Source organism: Eublepharis macularius, chromosome 8 (assembly GCF_028583425.1).
Source record: "Eublepharis macularius isolate TG4126 chromosome 8, MPM_Emac_v1.0, whole genome shotgun sequence".
NCBI lineage: Eukaryota > Metazoa > Chordata > Lepidosauria > Squamata > Eublepharidae > Eublepharis > Eublepharis macularius.
The window spans coordinates 110145095-110160068 of record NC_072797.1 but is presented as its reverse complement, the minus strand read 5'-3'; the positions used below and the strand labels follow the sequence as shown (position 1 = coordinate 110160068).

Below are 14974 nucleotides of genomic sequence, written 5' to 3'. Positions count from 1 at the left end.
TTAAGTGGGTTTTAGACCCTGGATTGTAGGAGGCCCTGGTTAGCCTTAAATGGAATCAACAGCAGGAGCTGACAAATTCTTAAAGTAATTAACAGTGCAGCGCTAGGCAGAATTACACTTTTCTGAATCCATTGAAGTCAAAGGGCTTAGAAGGGTGTTGCTCTGCTTAGGCTGGAAATGCAAAGAAAGAAGACTTCTCTGTCAAGTTGTAACCCATTCATGGCGACCCCATCCGTGGGGCATTCCAGGCATGAGACAAGCAGAGGAGGTTTGCCACTGGCTTCCTTCGCATAGCAACTCCAGTATTCCTCGGTGATCCCATCCAAGTACTGACTGTGGCCAACCTGAGTTGGCTCCCAAGCTCTAATGAGACCGGGTAAGTCAGGGCTATTCAGGCTACAAACATAAAGGAAGGAAATTTGCTAGGAAATTTGCTCTAAGAAGGGTTGCACTGGAGGAAAGGAACATGTAGTCTCAAGACTGGCGTCTAGTGGGACTATCTGTGTCAGTCCTCTGAAGATAAAATAAGTTAAAATTGATGGTTGTTGGGGGTTTTCCGGGCTGTATTGCCGTGGTCTTGGCATTGTAGTTCCTGACGTTTCGCCAGCAGCTGTGGCTGGCATCTTCAGAGGTGTAGCACCAAAAGACATAACAAAAGACATAAATTGTCTTTTGGTGCTACACCTCTGAAGATGCCAGCCACAGCTGCTGGCAAAACGTCAGGAACTACAATGCCAAGACCACGGCAATACAGCCCGGAAAACCCCCAACAACCATCGTTCTCCGGCCGTGAAAGCCTTCGACAATAAATTAAGTTAAAATTGTATAGCATTTTATACCATGAAAAGCTTGAACATGGATGGATTTTTATAGGTTGAAATCTGATTCAGGAATTGAGCTGCAAGGATAATGTTGTTTTGTTCTACTGTTTTTCAAGTATGTTTACTTAATGCGCACAGTATATATTTCTAGTAATTCTGTACAAGTTTACTTGCAATCCTAAGCAGAGTTACAGGGTTCACCATTCTAAGACCCTTCACTTCAATGGACTTCGAAGGGTGTAAATCATCTTAAGATAGCACTGTTGGTGGATTAATCTGCAGTTCTGATATATTGTTAGTACACTATTCTGATTCTCATATATTGTTAATACTCAGAGAATATTTTGTTAATTTACAGGAACAGGGGAATCCAACCTTTTAGAAGCAGAAACCCTCCTTCAGCCTTACCTCCAGAAGTTTCCAAAGGTAGCGGTGTGTGTATGTGCGTGTGCACGCGTGTGTGTGCGCGTGCGCGCGTGTGTGTGTGTGGCATTTTATAATGTAATTGGTTTGCTATTATTAAAAAGGCATTAATTTGTCACTTTCTTACTTCCCAGGGTGCCATCATTCTATTTTACAATGCCAGAATAGACATACTGAAAGGAAATTTTGAAAAGGTAATAGCTCCCCCACCTTCTATAATACAATTTAACAGTGCTGCAGCTTTGAGGAATCTTTTTGGAGCTAGCTTGTACCATTCATAATTGTTCTAAAACTGTGCCCCAATGCTGATTTTGCTGAAACCAGCAGAAGTCAGTAGCTTCCAGTGGGACTATTTAAGAATAATGTAGGTTGTCCAAATGTGTATAATGGCATTTCTGTTGGTGAATGAGAGGGGCGTTTTTGCTGTTTTCCCTCTCCCATTCTGATCCCATGCAGTTTATGACAGTTCACTGACCTACCCCAAGAGCAGAACGGGTGTGTTTGTGTCAGTTTAATGCAGCAGCTGGAAAAGGATGACCTTTTCCAAGAACTTTGCTCCTCTCATATTTACTTGGATCCAGTTTGTGTGCTTACTCTATTTTTGGTAAACTTATAGAATTGTGTTTACAAATTAATGCTGGTATTACTTTGAACTTAATATCTAGGCAACTGTGGCAATCCACATCTCATATAGACATATGTGTATATATAATTATTAAAATAACTTGTCAGTTTAGCTGTTATGCAATGGCATTTAGTTTTTGGATATGCATTGTATTACATTTCAATGAATATAAATCCAATCAACATTTGTATCATTTTCCAGATCATACCTTTTCTGTGAATGGTTTCTACAGTAATATAATGAATTTATACCTCCTTGCCAATTGATAAACTATAAAGCAAATAAAAAGAAGGCTCCTCTGAGTCTGGAAAGCTACCCAGTGAACAAGAAATACCTCGGAGGCACACTAAAGATAAATTGAATATTTTTAATTTTTTTGTGCAAAGTGCCAAAGTGCTAATGTACATTATCCAATAATTATTATATATAAATATCCAATAATTATATACAAATATATATATACACACACACACACACACAAATTCAATCAAAAGTCCAACTGGTATAGCTCAAGGTCATTGAGTAATCCGATGAACCATTCCACCATAACACTCATCTCAAGGTCATTGAGTAATCCAACCTTTGAAAAAGCATTTTGCCGAAACGGGATTACGAACTGGCAAAACCTGTCAGGCTCTTCAGTCACATTTTTGGCTTCCAACTATAACCATTAGACAATGTTGTCTCCTGGAAAGACTCCACACAGAAACCAACACAATTTACAAGAGAACAAAAAAAAAAGGATTAATTCATTGTGAACTGCATCTCTGGACGTTTCAAGTAACCACCCTGTGGTGAAGCTATACCGGTTGGACTTTTGATTGAATTTGTATAGATATATTTTTGTATGTAATTTTTGGATATTTATATATAATATTTATTGGATGATGTACAATTGCACTTTGCACAATTTTTTTAAAAAAATATTCAATTTATCTTTAGTGTACCTTCAAGGTGTTTCTTGTTCAATTGATAAACTATTGATGTTGATTAGGAAGCCTGAAGTAGATGTATTCAAATAAAATCTTGTACTGGCTATAGTAATTAAAATGTGAATTTTAAATTAATATTCTTCTCTGAGGTATGCTATAGAATTATCTATCTGCGGAACAAAAGAAATTTACAAGGGACAAGACATCTATTTTAAATGAATGAAAGGGATCTTTGCTTACCTCCCCTTTGCACCCCCTGAAAATCTGCTTCTCAGTTTTTACGTATTGCGTATAACTCCCATCCAGAGCAGGTCCCTAAGGAGGTGAATTGAGGCCTGAAGTGGGATGTAGGAATTTGTGGAGATTCCCGCTCCCACTCTTACGAAAGCTCCTCCTCCATTTATGGAATAGTTCATGCAAGATTAGAGTGCTCTTTTCCACCATTTCTTCCTTCCTGCCCCTCCCAGCCCTGCATCCCAAGGAGCTCTAACTTTTAGGAATGGCTTTCAAGGGAACACGAGACTAAAGAAACAAGCTCAAGACAACAAATTATTCCTTGCTCACAGATTTTGGATCCAACCCATAATGTTTTCAGTGAGCTAAATTTAAAAATACACAAACATTCAGTTCTTCCCAAGGTTACAAAAAGACTAGGTAAAGTCCAATAAGACGGCTATTGGTACTCATTCTAATCTCAGATTTGAAGTAAGATAAGGGAGCCTACAAAGAGCCACTGCTGCTTTAAAGGCCATAAGGAATTTTGCATAAGAGAACAAAACCCTCAGGTTAGGTGTTTCCTGTACCTTCCTCCTTAATGCCATCAACTGCAGTGACTACTAGAGATGCATGCTGTCCCAACTAGCTCTAATTTCAGTACAATCCATTTATATTGGGTTGAGGTATCAGAAGTTCACACTATCCCTAGCATCAGCTCTTTCTGGGAATATTGTTCTCGTACTTTAAACCCAATAAGGTTTTTAAAAGAGCCAGTTTGGTGTAGTAGTTAGGAGCACGGGACTCTAATCTGGAGAGCCAGTTTGATTCCCCATTCCTCCGCTTGAAGCCAGCTGGGTGACCTTGGGCTAGTCACGCCTCTCTGGAGCTCTCTCAGCCCCACCCACCTCACAGGGTGTTTTGTTGTGGGGATAATAATAACATACTTTGTAAACCGCTCTGAGTGGGCATTAAGTTGTCCTGAAGGGCAGTATATAAATTGAATGTTGTTGTTGTTAAAAAACCCCATGCAAGAACCTGATGGAGCATATTCTTCTAACCATTTCCAGCCATGAATTTTACTTCGACATTAAATATAGTCATTGGCTACTTTCTTGATTGTCTTAAACTTGAAGAGCTCAATAACTTTATAAACCCCTGTATTAAGTAGCATGTCCGTAATTTTGAATGATGTGCTTCTTTAAAAAGACAGATACTACTCCTTGATACTTCTGTAATGTGATTTTGAATTCTAGGCTCAGGTGACATTCCAGGAATGTATTGCAGCTCAGCAAGAATGGAAACAGATTCATCACCTCTGTTACTGGGAGCTGATGTGGTGCTACTCCTTCCAGCAAAAGTGGCTTCAAGCATATCGGTATGCAGATCTGCTTTGCAAAGAAAGCAGGTGGTCAAAGGTAAATGGGTGAGCAGATGCTGTTATGGTGGTGAGAGCACCTTCTTTGTTTCAGCCTGAGCTAACTTTGTCAGCATAGGCCTCCTTGAGGAGAAACTTATTCAAGGAGTTTCTAAGCCTCCCATTAATTAAATTTGTGTATGGAAATTCAAGTACTCAGTTACTTTAGCTCTTCTTAGGACTTCTTTCTACTATAATTTGATCCAGAACTGACTAAAATAATGTTTATATAGCCAACCAACAGTTTTAGTTATGGACTTTCAGGGACTTTTGTGCAAAGAATTGTAGAGGCCATCAAAATTGGCTTTCCATGAATTGTCATAAAAATGGTGTAATGGTTTCCTGGAGCTAGACACTGCTCCAAGTAATTCCTGTCACTTTCTTGCCTTCTCCACTGCAGTGGGGTTCCTAGGATGCACATAAGGAATGGTTAACATGTGAAATTTCTGCCAGAGGATGTAATAATGTCCATTGGTGTAGGCAACTTTAAAAGGAGGTTAGCCTGGTTCATGGAGGATAGGTCTATCAGTGCCTACCAGCCATGGTGACTAAAGAGATCCATCACATTCGGAGGCAGTAAATATCTGAATACCAGTGCCAGGAGGCCATATTACAGTAAAGCCTCAGCCTCTATGCCCTGTTCTTGGCCCTCCTGAGTAACTGGTTGGCTACTGAGTATGAGAGGTTGTTTGCTGGGCTAGATGGACCCCGCTGCCCCTCTCACACCGGATGCAGCAGCCCGGCAGTGACACTGCTGTCCCGATGCAAGAGGGACAAGGAGATTCTCCGCACCCCTCTGGCACCGGGTGCAACAGCCCGCCGGCACCCGCTCTCCCGATGCGAGAGGGATGAGGAGATTCTCCCCACCTCTCTCGTTGGATGCAGCAGCCCGGCGGCACCTGCTGTCCCAGCGAGAGAGGGATGAGGAGATTCTCCCCGCCCCTCTCACCGGGTGCAGCAGCCCGGCAGCACCCACTGTCCCGGTGAGAGAGGGACGAGGAGATTCTCCCCGCCCCTCTCGCACCTCGTGCGGCAGCCGAGTGGTGCCTGCTTTCCCGGTGTGAGAGGGACAAGGACATTCTCCCCGCCCCTCTTGCACCAGGTGCAGCAGCCTGGCGCCGTTGCCATAGGCTTAAGCCTGCAGCTCCCCACCGGGCACTCTATTCACCCACTGCTGACAGGGACAGGGTGTTCCCTGGCCCTGTCAGCAGCGGGTGAAGGCAGCGCCGCTGACCTGATGCCAGGGAGATGGAGAGACTCCCCATCTCGCTGGCATCAGGTGAAAAGGAGGCAGCGGTGGAGGGGGGGGCTAGTTTAAACTGGCTGCCTTGCTCACTGACCTGATGCCGGGGAGACCTGATGCCGGGAATCCCCCCCCCCAATCGTCTTCAGAGGAAGCTGCGGGATGGGGAAGCTTTGAAGTGCTCTGAATATTTTCGGAGCATTTCAAAGCGGGGCCAAGAAGCAATTTCCGAAGCAGCTTGCCATTTCGGAAATTGCTTCTTTCCGACTTTTTCCTGCTTTGTAAATTACGAAGTGGGAAAACCTAATCTTTTTTTGCTGCACACCGCTAGTGACAAGTAATCCACAGTACCTGGCTGTAATTTCAGTAACACTCTCTAATCTCTAGAACAGAATAAAGGACTTGAATGAATAACATAGCCTTTATGTTGTCCTTTAAATTACTCTCTTGTTAAACTAATCGTTCAATAAACTCTGCTATTTATCCCACTGCTATTTATCCCTCTGCTGACAAAACATAACTTCCCACAGACCAAATCAGCTGTTGGTTATGAACGGTTTCCAAAACTCTCAGCTGCCATTGGTAGGTTCAGAATTCCACTCTCATTGGCTTCTCCATTGTAGTGCTATTGTTACAGAGGGGCATAGGTTTCTGTTGAAACTTAACAGGTTACAAATTGCATTGAGAGAAGAAATGAATTCAACACCATGTTTAATAGGCTAGTGCCTGTCTTTCTGCTCTCTTAATGGACTGAGCACAAAAATATTGTATGAGTGTTTTATTATGTTTTGTTATTTTTTAAAATAGTTTTCTTTATTTTTGTTATTAAATATGTTGGGTTTTGTTATTTGTTTCCATTGTTTACCTAATAAATATTTTTGTTCTCTCTTTTCAAATATTGATGTAGGCAGCTTATAGTAAATATAACTTCCCCAACACATACACCATATTATTATTAATTACTGGCTTCTGTAGATTATTTATTTATTTAGGCTCTTTCTGTGCTGCCTCTTTAGAGTCCTGCTTGAGGTGGCTTATAATTAAACATGGCACAATATGAAAAAGAAGCCATCATAATCAAGTGATTGGACATAAGCCACATAAAAAACTATTAGTCAAATAGAAGCATACCATTAACATCTGATAAGATAAAAATCCCTATTTAAAAGACTGTGTTAAACGAAGCTTTTGGCCTGGTGCCTAAAAGAAAGTAAAGTGGGTGCTACGTAAGATAAGACTTTCGATAGCTTTTGATTCTGCAACAGATAAATTCCTGCTGTGCCTATGCTCAGATTTAAGTACTTCTCTAGTTGAGGACATTCTGTGGTAGTTTTGAAATCATATAGACTCCATATAGAGGCTGCAAGCCTTCTGGTCGTACTCCATCATGTATATACATGCATCATGTATAAAAGCTGTCTACTGCATACTGTTTCAACCTTGCGCAGCAGCTGCATGCCAGTGCCGTGTGAGATGGATAATAATAATAATAATAACAACAACATTCGACAACATTCAGGACGACTTAACACCCACTCAGAGTGGTTTACAATGTTATTATCCCCACAACAAAACACCCTATGAGGTGGGTGGGGCTGAGAGAGCTCCTAGAAGTTGTGACTCACCCAAGGTCACCCAACTGGCTTCAAGTGGAGGAATGAGAATCAAACCTGGCTTTCCCATGCTCTTAACCACTACACCAAACTGGGTAGTGCTGACGCAGACATTATGTATGCAACTGGGGTAATTAATATTTGCAGTCAGGAGGAGCTTTTGAATGATACACACATTGTATTATACATTCCTAGTGGGAAAGGCTCTTCAGGGGTTTCCATATGGGAGTCACACTGTTCAAATCAGCTTTAAGCATTACCATTTCAGAAGGTCGTAAAAATACACCACGAGAGCCAGCATAGTGTAGAGGTTAGAGTCTTGAACTAGGATCTGGGAGAACCATGTTCAAATCCTTACTCTTATGTGAAGGCTTGCTAGGTGACCTCAAGCCAGTCAACTGTCTCAGCCTAATTTTCCTCACAGGGTGCTTGTTGTGAGGATAAAGTGGAGGTGAAAAGAGTAATGTTGGTGAGAAAAGTGTAGAGTATATAAATAAATAGCATTCTCTAAAGCATGGAGGACCCGAGATACTTGATCTTTATAGGAAGTCATAGTTGTCTTCTCCAGTCCTACAATTGCTACTATTCTACTATATCCATTTTGTGCTTTATGTTATATATCTATGTGTTTTATGATGGGGGCCATTGCTGTGACAATAGTATCAACATGCACTGCTTTGCTGAATCAACATCTTGGTTTTGCTTTTGTCATATCCATGTCGTCTTAGTAAAACCAATTTGGCAAAATTAGGAAAATGGCCAATTATTGCTATTGTGAGTGGTCTCCTCTGTACTTTTTTCTGATTGCATTTCAGTTGTATTTCATCCTATACGTCCTGCATTTTATGGCTTCTTGACCCTGCTTTTTGGTAGTTACTTTTTTCATACCTCATCTGCCTAGTGCATTACATTGCAGCTGACAAAGTGTGTTTTAGTCTTCAAAAATTGATGCCTGAATAAATTCTTCTTAGTTTCTAAGGGGCTATTACATTCTTGTTTATTTTAGAACTAAAATGTTATAACAAACTATTTGAATGTTGTATATTATTTTGCACAGGCGATTTACGTGTTCCAAAAAGCTGCCATTTTGTGTATGCTTTCAGAGGATGATGTGAAAACAACAGGAGAAGACATTGTAGCTTTGTTCAGGTAGCATTTTATGTTATGATTGCAACTAGATTAGAGCAACATCAGATTTAAATTTTCTTTTGATTTACGTAACAACAATTTCGTTTTCCTTTGTTTAATTGTAATTGTAATGAATCTGCTCAGTAGGGTTGTACCAGCCTGGAGGCAGCATATCCTGTCCCTTTAATAGAGGCTTAATGGCAACTCTGTAATCCAAGACTCCCAATTGTTTTTGTTAAAATCAATAGAATAAAATGGAGGGAGAGAACTGAGACCATATATAGCACCCTGAGATACTTGAAGGAGGGCAAGATAAAAAGGAAACAAAATAATCCCAAATAAAATTTCAAAATGCCTGAAATTAAATCTGTTTGTATGTGTATAGATTAGAGTTGGGCACGAACCGAAATATGAACCAAAATTCGTCACAAACTGGGCCAGTTCATGGTTCACGAAACCAGCAGTTCATCAGAGCCCATTTCTGATAAACCGCCACAAACTTTTGGTCGGTTCGTTTCATTTGTTTTTCGGTTTATCGCTGCAGACAGCCTGGCACCAATCAGTCATTTTCCTAGGCAGTGGGGGGAGGGGCTGGGCTTTCTGCAGCCCCAGAAGTGACCTTCTGCTTCCCCGGAAGTGACATTTTCACAAACCAAAACAAACTGGTTCGTGAACCAAGGCAAGTTCATGAAAGTTTATGGTTCATGGTTCATGAAACGCAATGAATCACAAACTGCACAGTTCGGTATTTTCCCAATTCATGCCCACCTCTAGTATAGATATATAAAACTTAGTCATACTGCAGAGAACTCATAAAGCTATAGGTTAAAGATATAGAAAAAGGTATTTCTAGGTCTGGAGATGTTAAGGTTTCATTTCTGTAACTGTAAAAAAAAAAACCTTTGTTTTTTCCTCTTGCAGGCAAGTAGAAGGCCTAAAACAAAGAATAGCAGGAAAATCTATCCCAACAGAGAAGTTTGCTGTGAGGAAAGCTCGACGTTATGCAGGCTCTCAACCCGTGAAGCTAATAGTACCTGCTCTGGTATTTACAGCAGATTTATTATTTTTAATAATTTATAATTATTTATATAATTTATAAATTTTTAATAAATAATAAAGTTAAAAAGAGGCTATGGATATCTTTAATAATGAATGTAAATAGAAGACATCATCTTCTGAGGCTTTCTGTAGTGTTGCATGTACTGTCCAGGCAAGGCAGTCCTGTTGTGTCATGGAGAAAAACATGAATCCCCCTTCCTTGAGGGTTACAAGTACTTCTCTTACTACCCCTATTCTGGGTAGATCCAGCACATGGATAATCTTTTAGCAAGTTGTGCTCATCTCTTAATGAAAGAATTTGATATGTCATTGAGTTCCACTCCAAAAGCAGAGGATAATTGAAGGCTACTTTCAGATTCAAGTAATGAATAAGTAGTATTGAATAACGTGAGAAGTATCTTTATCTAAATCTTGAGTCTCATAATGCACCACAATTCTATTTATAAAATACAAACCACTTTTGAAATGTTCTTCAGCAAATATAAATTTGCATTTCTAAAAAGCTTGCAAATAATATATGCAAAGCTAGTTATTCCAGTAGCCAATAGGAGAGTGGATTGAATGTATAGATAGATGTGTGAAAGCTTTTGAGAGTAACACTAGGCAGGTCTACTTGGAAGTTAAGTCCCATTTGAGATAGAGACAGCAGCAATTAGCTTATTCAGGTAATATATAGTTAGATGGCATCAGCATATTGATGACAACCTACTCCAAAAGTGCAGACAATCGCTTTAAGGGGCCTTATGTAGATATTAAGTGACGTGGGAGATAAAACAGAGCCATGTGGCAACTTCATGTCAGCTCCGAAGGGGATGGTTCAGCATCTCTCACTGCAACCTTTACCGAATAGTCTGATAGAAAAGGCGAGAACCATCTCAGTGCGGCTCTGCTCAGACCCACCTCACCGTTCAGATGCCTTAGCAGAAAGTGTTAGTTTTTCAGCTAATTACAAAGGAATATTGTGTAGCACATTAGTAGTCTGTTTGGTCGTGTAAGAACTCAAATAAATTGATATGGAAAATATTTATTAATATGTCATTTTTTTGTTTTACCAGGAAATGATGTATGTCTGGAATGGCATTTCAATTGTTGGCAAGAGAACTGACCTTACTGAAAATTTACTGGTAACAATTGAAAAAGAAGAAACTGCTTTAAAGAATGAACCTAGTAAGTAGTAATTTTAGAATCAAGTAACGTTAGTAATTAATTGTGTTCCACCACCTATATATATCTTATGAAGAAAAAACTTATCTGAGTAGACATTGTATTTTTTATTCTATACTGTTTTTCAACATTGTGTAGGTTGCAGAATCATCGATTCTTTCCGTTCATCCCGATCATGGAATTATGCATATTGGCTTTGCCGATATTTCGTTTCTATTGCATGAATGTGTGGTGGCTAAGCAATTTTCAGCAGCTCCAGACTTGTTTCAATCTAGATTCAGTCATATTGTTTTGGACTGAATCAGCCTCCCCCCCTCCCCCAATTTATGGTCTTTGCTACAAGAGTGACGGGAAGAGCACCCCCTTCTTGTTTCTAATGGACCACTTACAGTGCAATCCTAAATAGTTACTCCAGTCTAAACCTATTGATTTCAATGGGCTTGGAGTAACTCTTCTTAGAATTGCATAGTCAGTGGCTTTGAGTAGTATTATCCAGTCCTTGTTTTGAACTGGCGGAGTTGAAAGCACTGCACTCCAGTGATTTTTGTTCCTATTTGACCGATCAATTTCAGAAGGGGATGCTGAGAGACTGCTGGTTTACAATATGGGGTTTCTCAAGTTCTGCTGCCATGAAATTTAATAACTAAATCAGTAATTCCCCAACTTTTTGAGCCTGCAAGCATCTGTGGAATTTTGACACATGGTGTTGGGCGCAGCCACAAAATGGCAGCTGCAGGAGTTGGAGCCAACCACAACATGACCAAAAGTGAGGTTGGGTGTAATTCTGATTAAAACTCTTCAACATTTCAGGCAGGAACTCTGCTTAACAGGATGCCTTTTCAAACAAACAGCATTTAAAAAAAAATTTGTGCGTACACACAGCTTGACTTCAGTCACGCAGTGAAGATCCTTGTCTACTAGGGGCAGTTGTCTCTAAAGCAGCATTTTAAAAAATCTGCTCAATCAAATCTCCAGTAGCCAATCAGAATTCCTGCTGAGCAAAATCTCCATCTGGTCCCACCCACTTTCTAAAAACACCAGGATAGATATCAGCAGGCACCGCACTGGGGGTCCCTGATCTACATGAAATTGATGGGAGAGCTTGTCCTATATTCAGCGACGTGTACCTAACAATTAAGGGCCCTTTTATTAAGAGGGGGGATGTTTTTTCCATTGATTCCTCCCTCCCATTGCAGACTCCCAGTTTCCTATATATGCTATTCCTGAGGGTCCACTGAGCTGTCTGCAGTGGGAAGGGGGAAAATGGGCAGAAATCATTGTCCCCTCTTATGAACATTTAAGTGTCCTTAAATCTTTGGAACCACATGGCTGGGCACAAGTAATTATTTTTGAGTTTGGCATGAGGTGCTGTCAACATTCTGATGACCTCCAGCTCTGTTTCTGCTTAACTGGAAATTATTGGCCCCTATGCAGGTGGGTCTGTAGAAGTCTTAAAAAAGCATTGGGAAACAGTAATGGACTGGATGGTGGCCAATAACTTGAGACCTCTGTTGGATGAGAGGAAGATAACGTATCTTGTTCCACTGAATATGCTGTATTTGCTTGAAACTCTTGTTATGGCCTTCACTGACATTGACATTTTATATTGGTTTTGTGATTATTTCTTTTCATATCAATTGTTATATTTGTAATTAGAAACATTGCCTCTTTATTTTAAGATCACAATGAATACTACATGGATGACATCTGCCTATTGCAGCTGCTAAAAGGCCTGTGTTTGAAACATTTAGGAAGACTCTTGCAAGCAGAACTCTGCTTCAATCAAGTTATTCAAAGGTAAAAACTGCAAGACAAGTTCTGTGGATTGTGGGAATCCAAGATTAGGTTTTCATCTTGTTCTGGGTAGGATTGCATTCTGAAGAATCATGTTTTCAGTTTGAGAAGAGGCTTAGATATGACCCTGCTTCTTGAGAGACTAGCTGCAGAGCTTTCCAAGAGTGTGTTACCAGCTTATACTGGTTTATGAATTGTAATACTCCCAGAAGGAAGTGACCTAGCCAGTTAAGCATGCATTCATAACATCAAAATAGGGTTACTGTAACATGCTGTGGAGGATCTAACTTAACCTGCTGCAGTTACCGTGTTACTCCAGTACTGTGTCAGCAGCACTGGCTGCCAATTTGTTTTTAGGCCCAGTTCAAGCTGCTGATCTTTCCCTTTAAAGTACAAAAGTCTTATGACTAGGGATGTGAGCTTTGGGTTTCCAATTTGGGTTTTTAACCCGAATTGGGCACGATTTGTAAACATTCAGAATTCCCAAATCGGCCCCAGCATTGCTGAGACAATTTGGGAATTCTGAAGCAAAGTTTTCCGAAGCTACTTGTATTACTTTGGGAAGCTTTAGGCAAAGCAGCAGCAGCTGCTCTGCAGCACTTTTCTAGCAGTTTGCATTGCAAACAACCAGAAAAGCACTTGCTTTCAAATTTCCTGCCCCGTCACTTGTTTCCCCCGGTGGGAGGGGGAGGAGGGTTCCTTCCTTCCCCTCCCATAGGAGAAAAAAGTGGTGGGGCAGGAAGTTTGAAAGCTCCCCCATGGTTTGCTTCAACTGACCGGTGGGGGAGTCCCTGCCAGTCAGCAGGAGCAAGCTGCAGGGGTTTAAAAGTTAAAGCACTCCTTTCAGCATGGCTTACAAGCCATGGGAAAGGGGTGCTTTGCAACCCCGCTCAGCTTGTTCCGCCCAGCCGCTTCCTTCGCCCGCAGCGAGAGGGGCCAGGGGATTCCCTGTCCTCTTCTGCAGCGGGCAGAATGAGTGCTCGGAGGCTGAGCAGCAGGTTTAAACCTGCCACCTGGCCGCTTCCTTGGCCCACTGCAATAGGGGCCCAGGGATTCCCTGGCCTCTCCCACAGCGGGTGAAGTGAGCGCCTGGTGTCTAGGCAGCAGGTTTAAACGTGTTGCCTGGCTGCTTCCTTCGCCCGCTGTGAGAGGGGCCAGGGCCTGGCGCCTCCTGCAGCAGACGAAATGAGTGGGGGTAGGTTTAATCCTACACTTTTCTAGCTGCTTGTAAGCAATTAGAAAAGTGTAGGTTTAAACTTCCTGCCCTGTCACTTATTTCACCAAATGGGAGGGGGAGGAGGAAACCCCCTCCTGCCCCTCCCATCGGGTGAAATAAGCGGCGGGGGGGAGTGTAAACACAACACTTTTCTTGCCACTTGCAAGCGCCAAGAAAAGTGTTGCTTTTCAGTGCTCTCTGAATCTTTATGGAGCATACTGAAGCGGGTCAATAAGCAATTTTCAAAGCGGCGTGCTGCTTCAGAAATTGCCTATTTCCGACCTTTTTTCCCACTTTGGACATTTTGAAGCGGGAAATCAGAAATTTTTTTTGCTCACTCCTGCTTATGACTAATATACTGGAAGTACCCACCCCATATATATGATCTAAGATCATCAGTTAGTTCTATTTTTGCATGCCTACAGCAAAAGAGCTGAGACTGGCAACGTATACAAGGCAGGGCTTTTTCAGTGGTGATCCCAAGATTGTGGAATTCCCTGCCGCAGATGCCTGACTTGCCCTGTCACTTGTGACCTTCCAGAAGATGTTCAAGTCTACTTGGGCATTTTATTTTTAATTCGTTTGAGGGTTTGCAGTTAGTAACTGGTGTATATATTCATTGTTGTTTTACCTATTTTTTTTTTGTATTGACTGCTGTTCTTATGACTTTGTTTTATGATTACCAGTAAAAGTTAAAAAATTATAATAACTTTTTATATGTTGTAATATATTGTGGTAAGCCTCTTTGAACTGCCTTGGGTTCATTGTGAGGCAAAGAAAGGCAGTATTTTAATAAATACATTTTAAAATGTTGAGATAGTACCCAAAGGTAGGATGTAAATTTTCCAAAACAAATGTTGAATTTCAGGGTACATTCTCTTTTTATAATATTCTGGGCATTCCCTTCTCAGAGCTCTTCCACCTAAATCTAAAATAATTGGGTTTGTGCAGAATCTTAATAGGTTTGAATAGTGACAATCTCCATCTTGTATATGGGTGGTGGGCTTCATACCATCTGAGTTCAGTGAAGGAAAAATCAAGAGACCTCTTGATTTCTTTTTTAAAAGAAATATTTTTAAGAAATATTTTTATTTTTATAAACAAAATAATGCTGCAGAAAGAAAAAAGGGAAGGGGGACAAAAATTTAGAAAGAGAATTTAAAATGCATATTAACAAGGACCATCCAAAATGTGATAAACATAAATCATTTAAGATGCGAATTTCAGGTATACAACATATTCATATTACCCAGGAATATTTTCTCTCTCAGTCCTAATGAAATTTGCCATTAGATCAACAGACATTTAATGAATTATATAAGTAAG

The 14974-nt window shown here is 40.7% G+C and overlaps 1 protein-coding gene across 2 annotated transcripts in view; it reads left to right on the top strand.

Moving 5' to 3' along the window:
* Positions 1-14974, top strand: part of TTC39B (tetratricopeptide repeat domain 39B) — an 87976-nt gene that overhangs the window by 64251 nt on the left and 8751 nt on the right. For both annotated transcript variants that reach the window (XM_054986478.1, XM_054986477.1), the window contains 7 exons: positions 1180-1247; positions 1379-1438; positions 4271-4432; positions 8345-8436; positions 9337-9457; positions 10530-10641; positions 12318-12435. In XM_054986478.1, coding sequence (XP_054842453.1) covers positions 1180-1247; positions 1379-1438; positions 4271-4432; positions 8345-8436; positions 9337-9457; positions 10530-10641; positions 12318-12435 — 733 coding nt within the window. The remainder of the gene's footprint in view (positions 1-1179; positions 1248-1378; positions 1439-4270; positions 4433-8344; positions 8437-9336; positions 9458-10529; positions 10642-12317; positions 12436-14974) is intronic.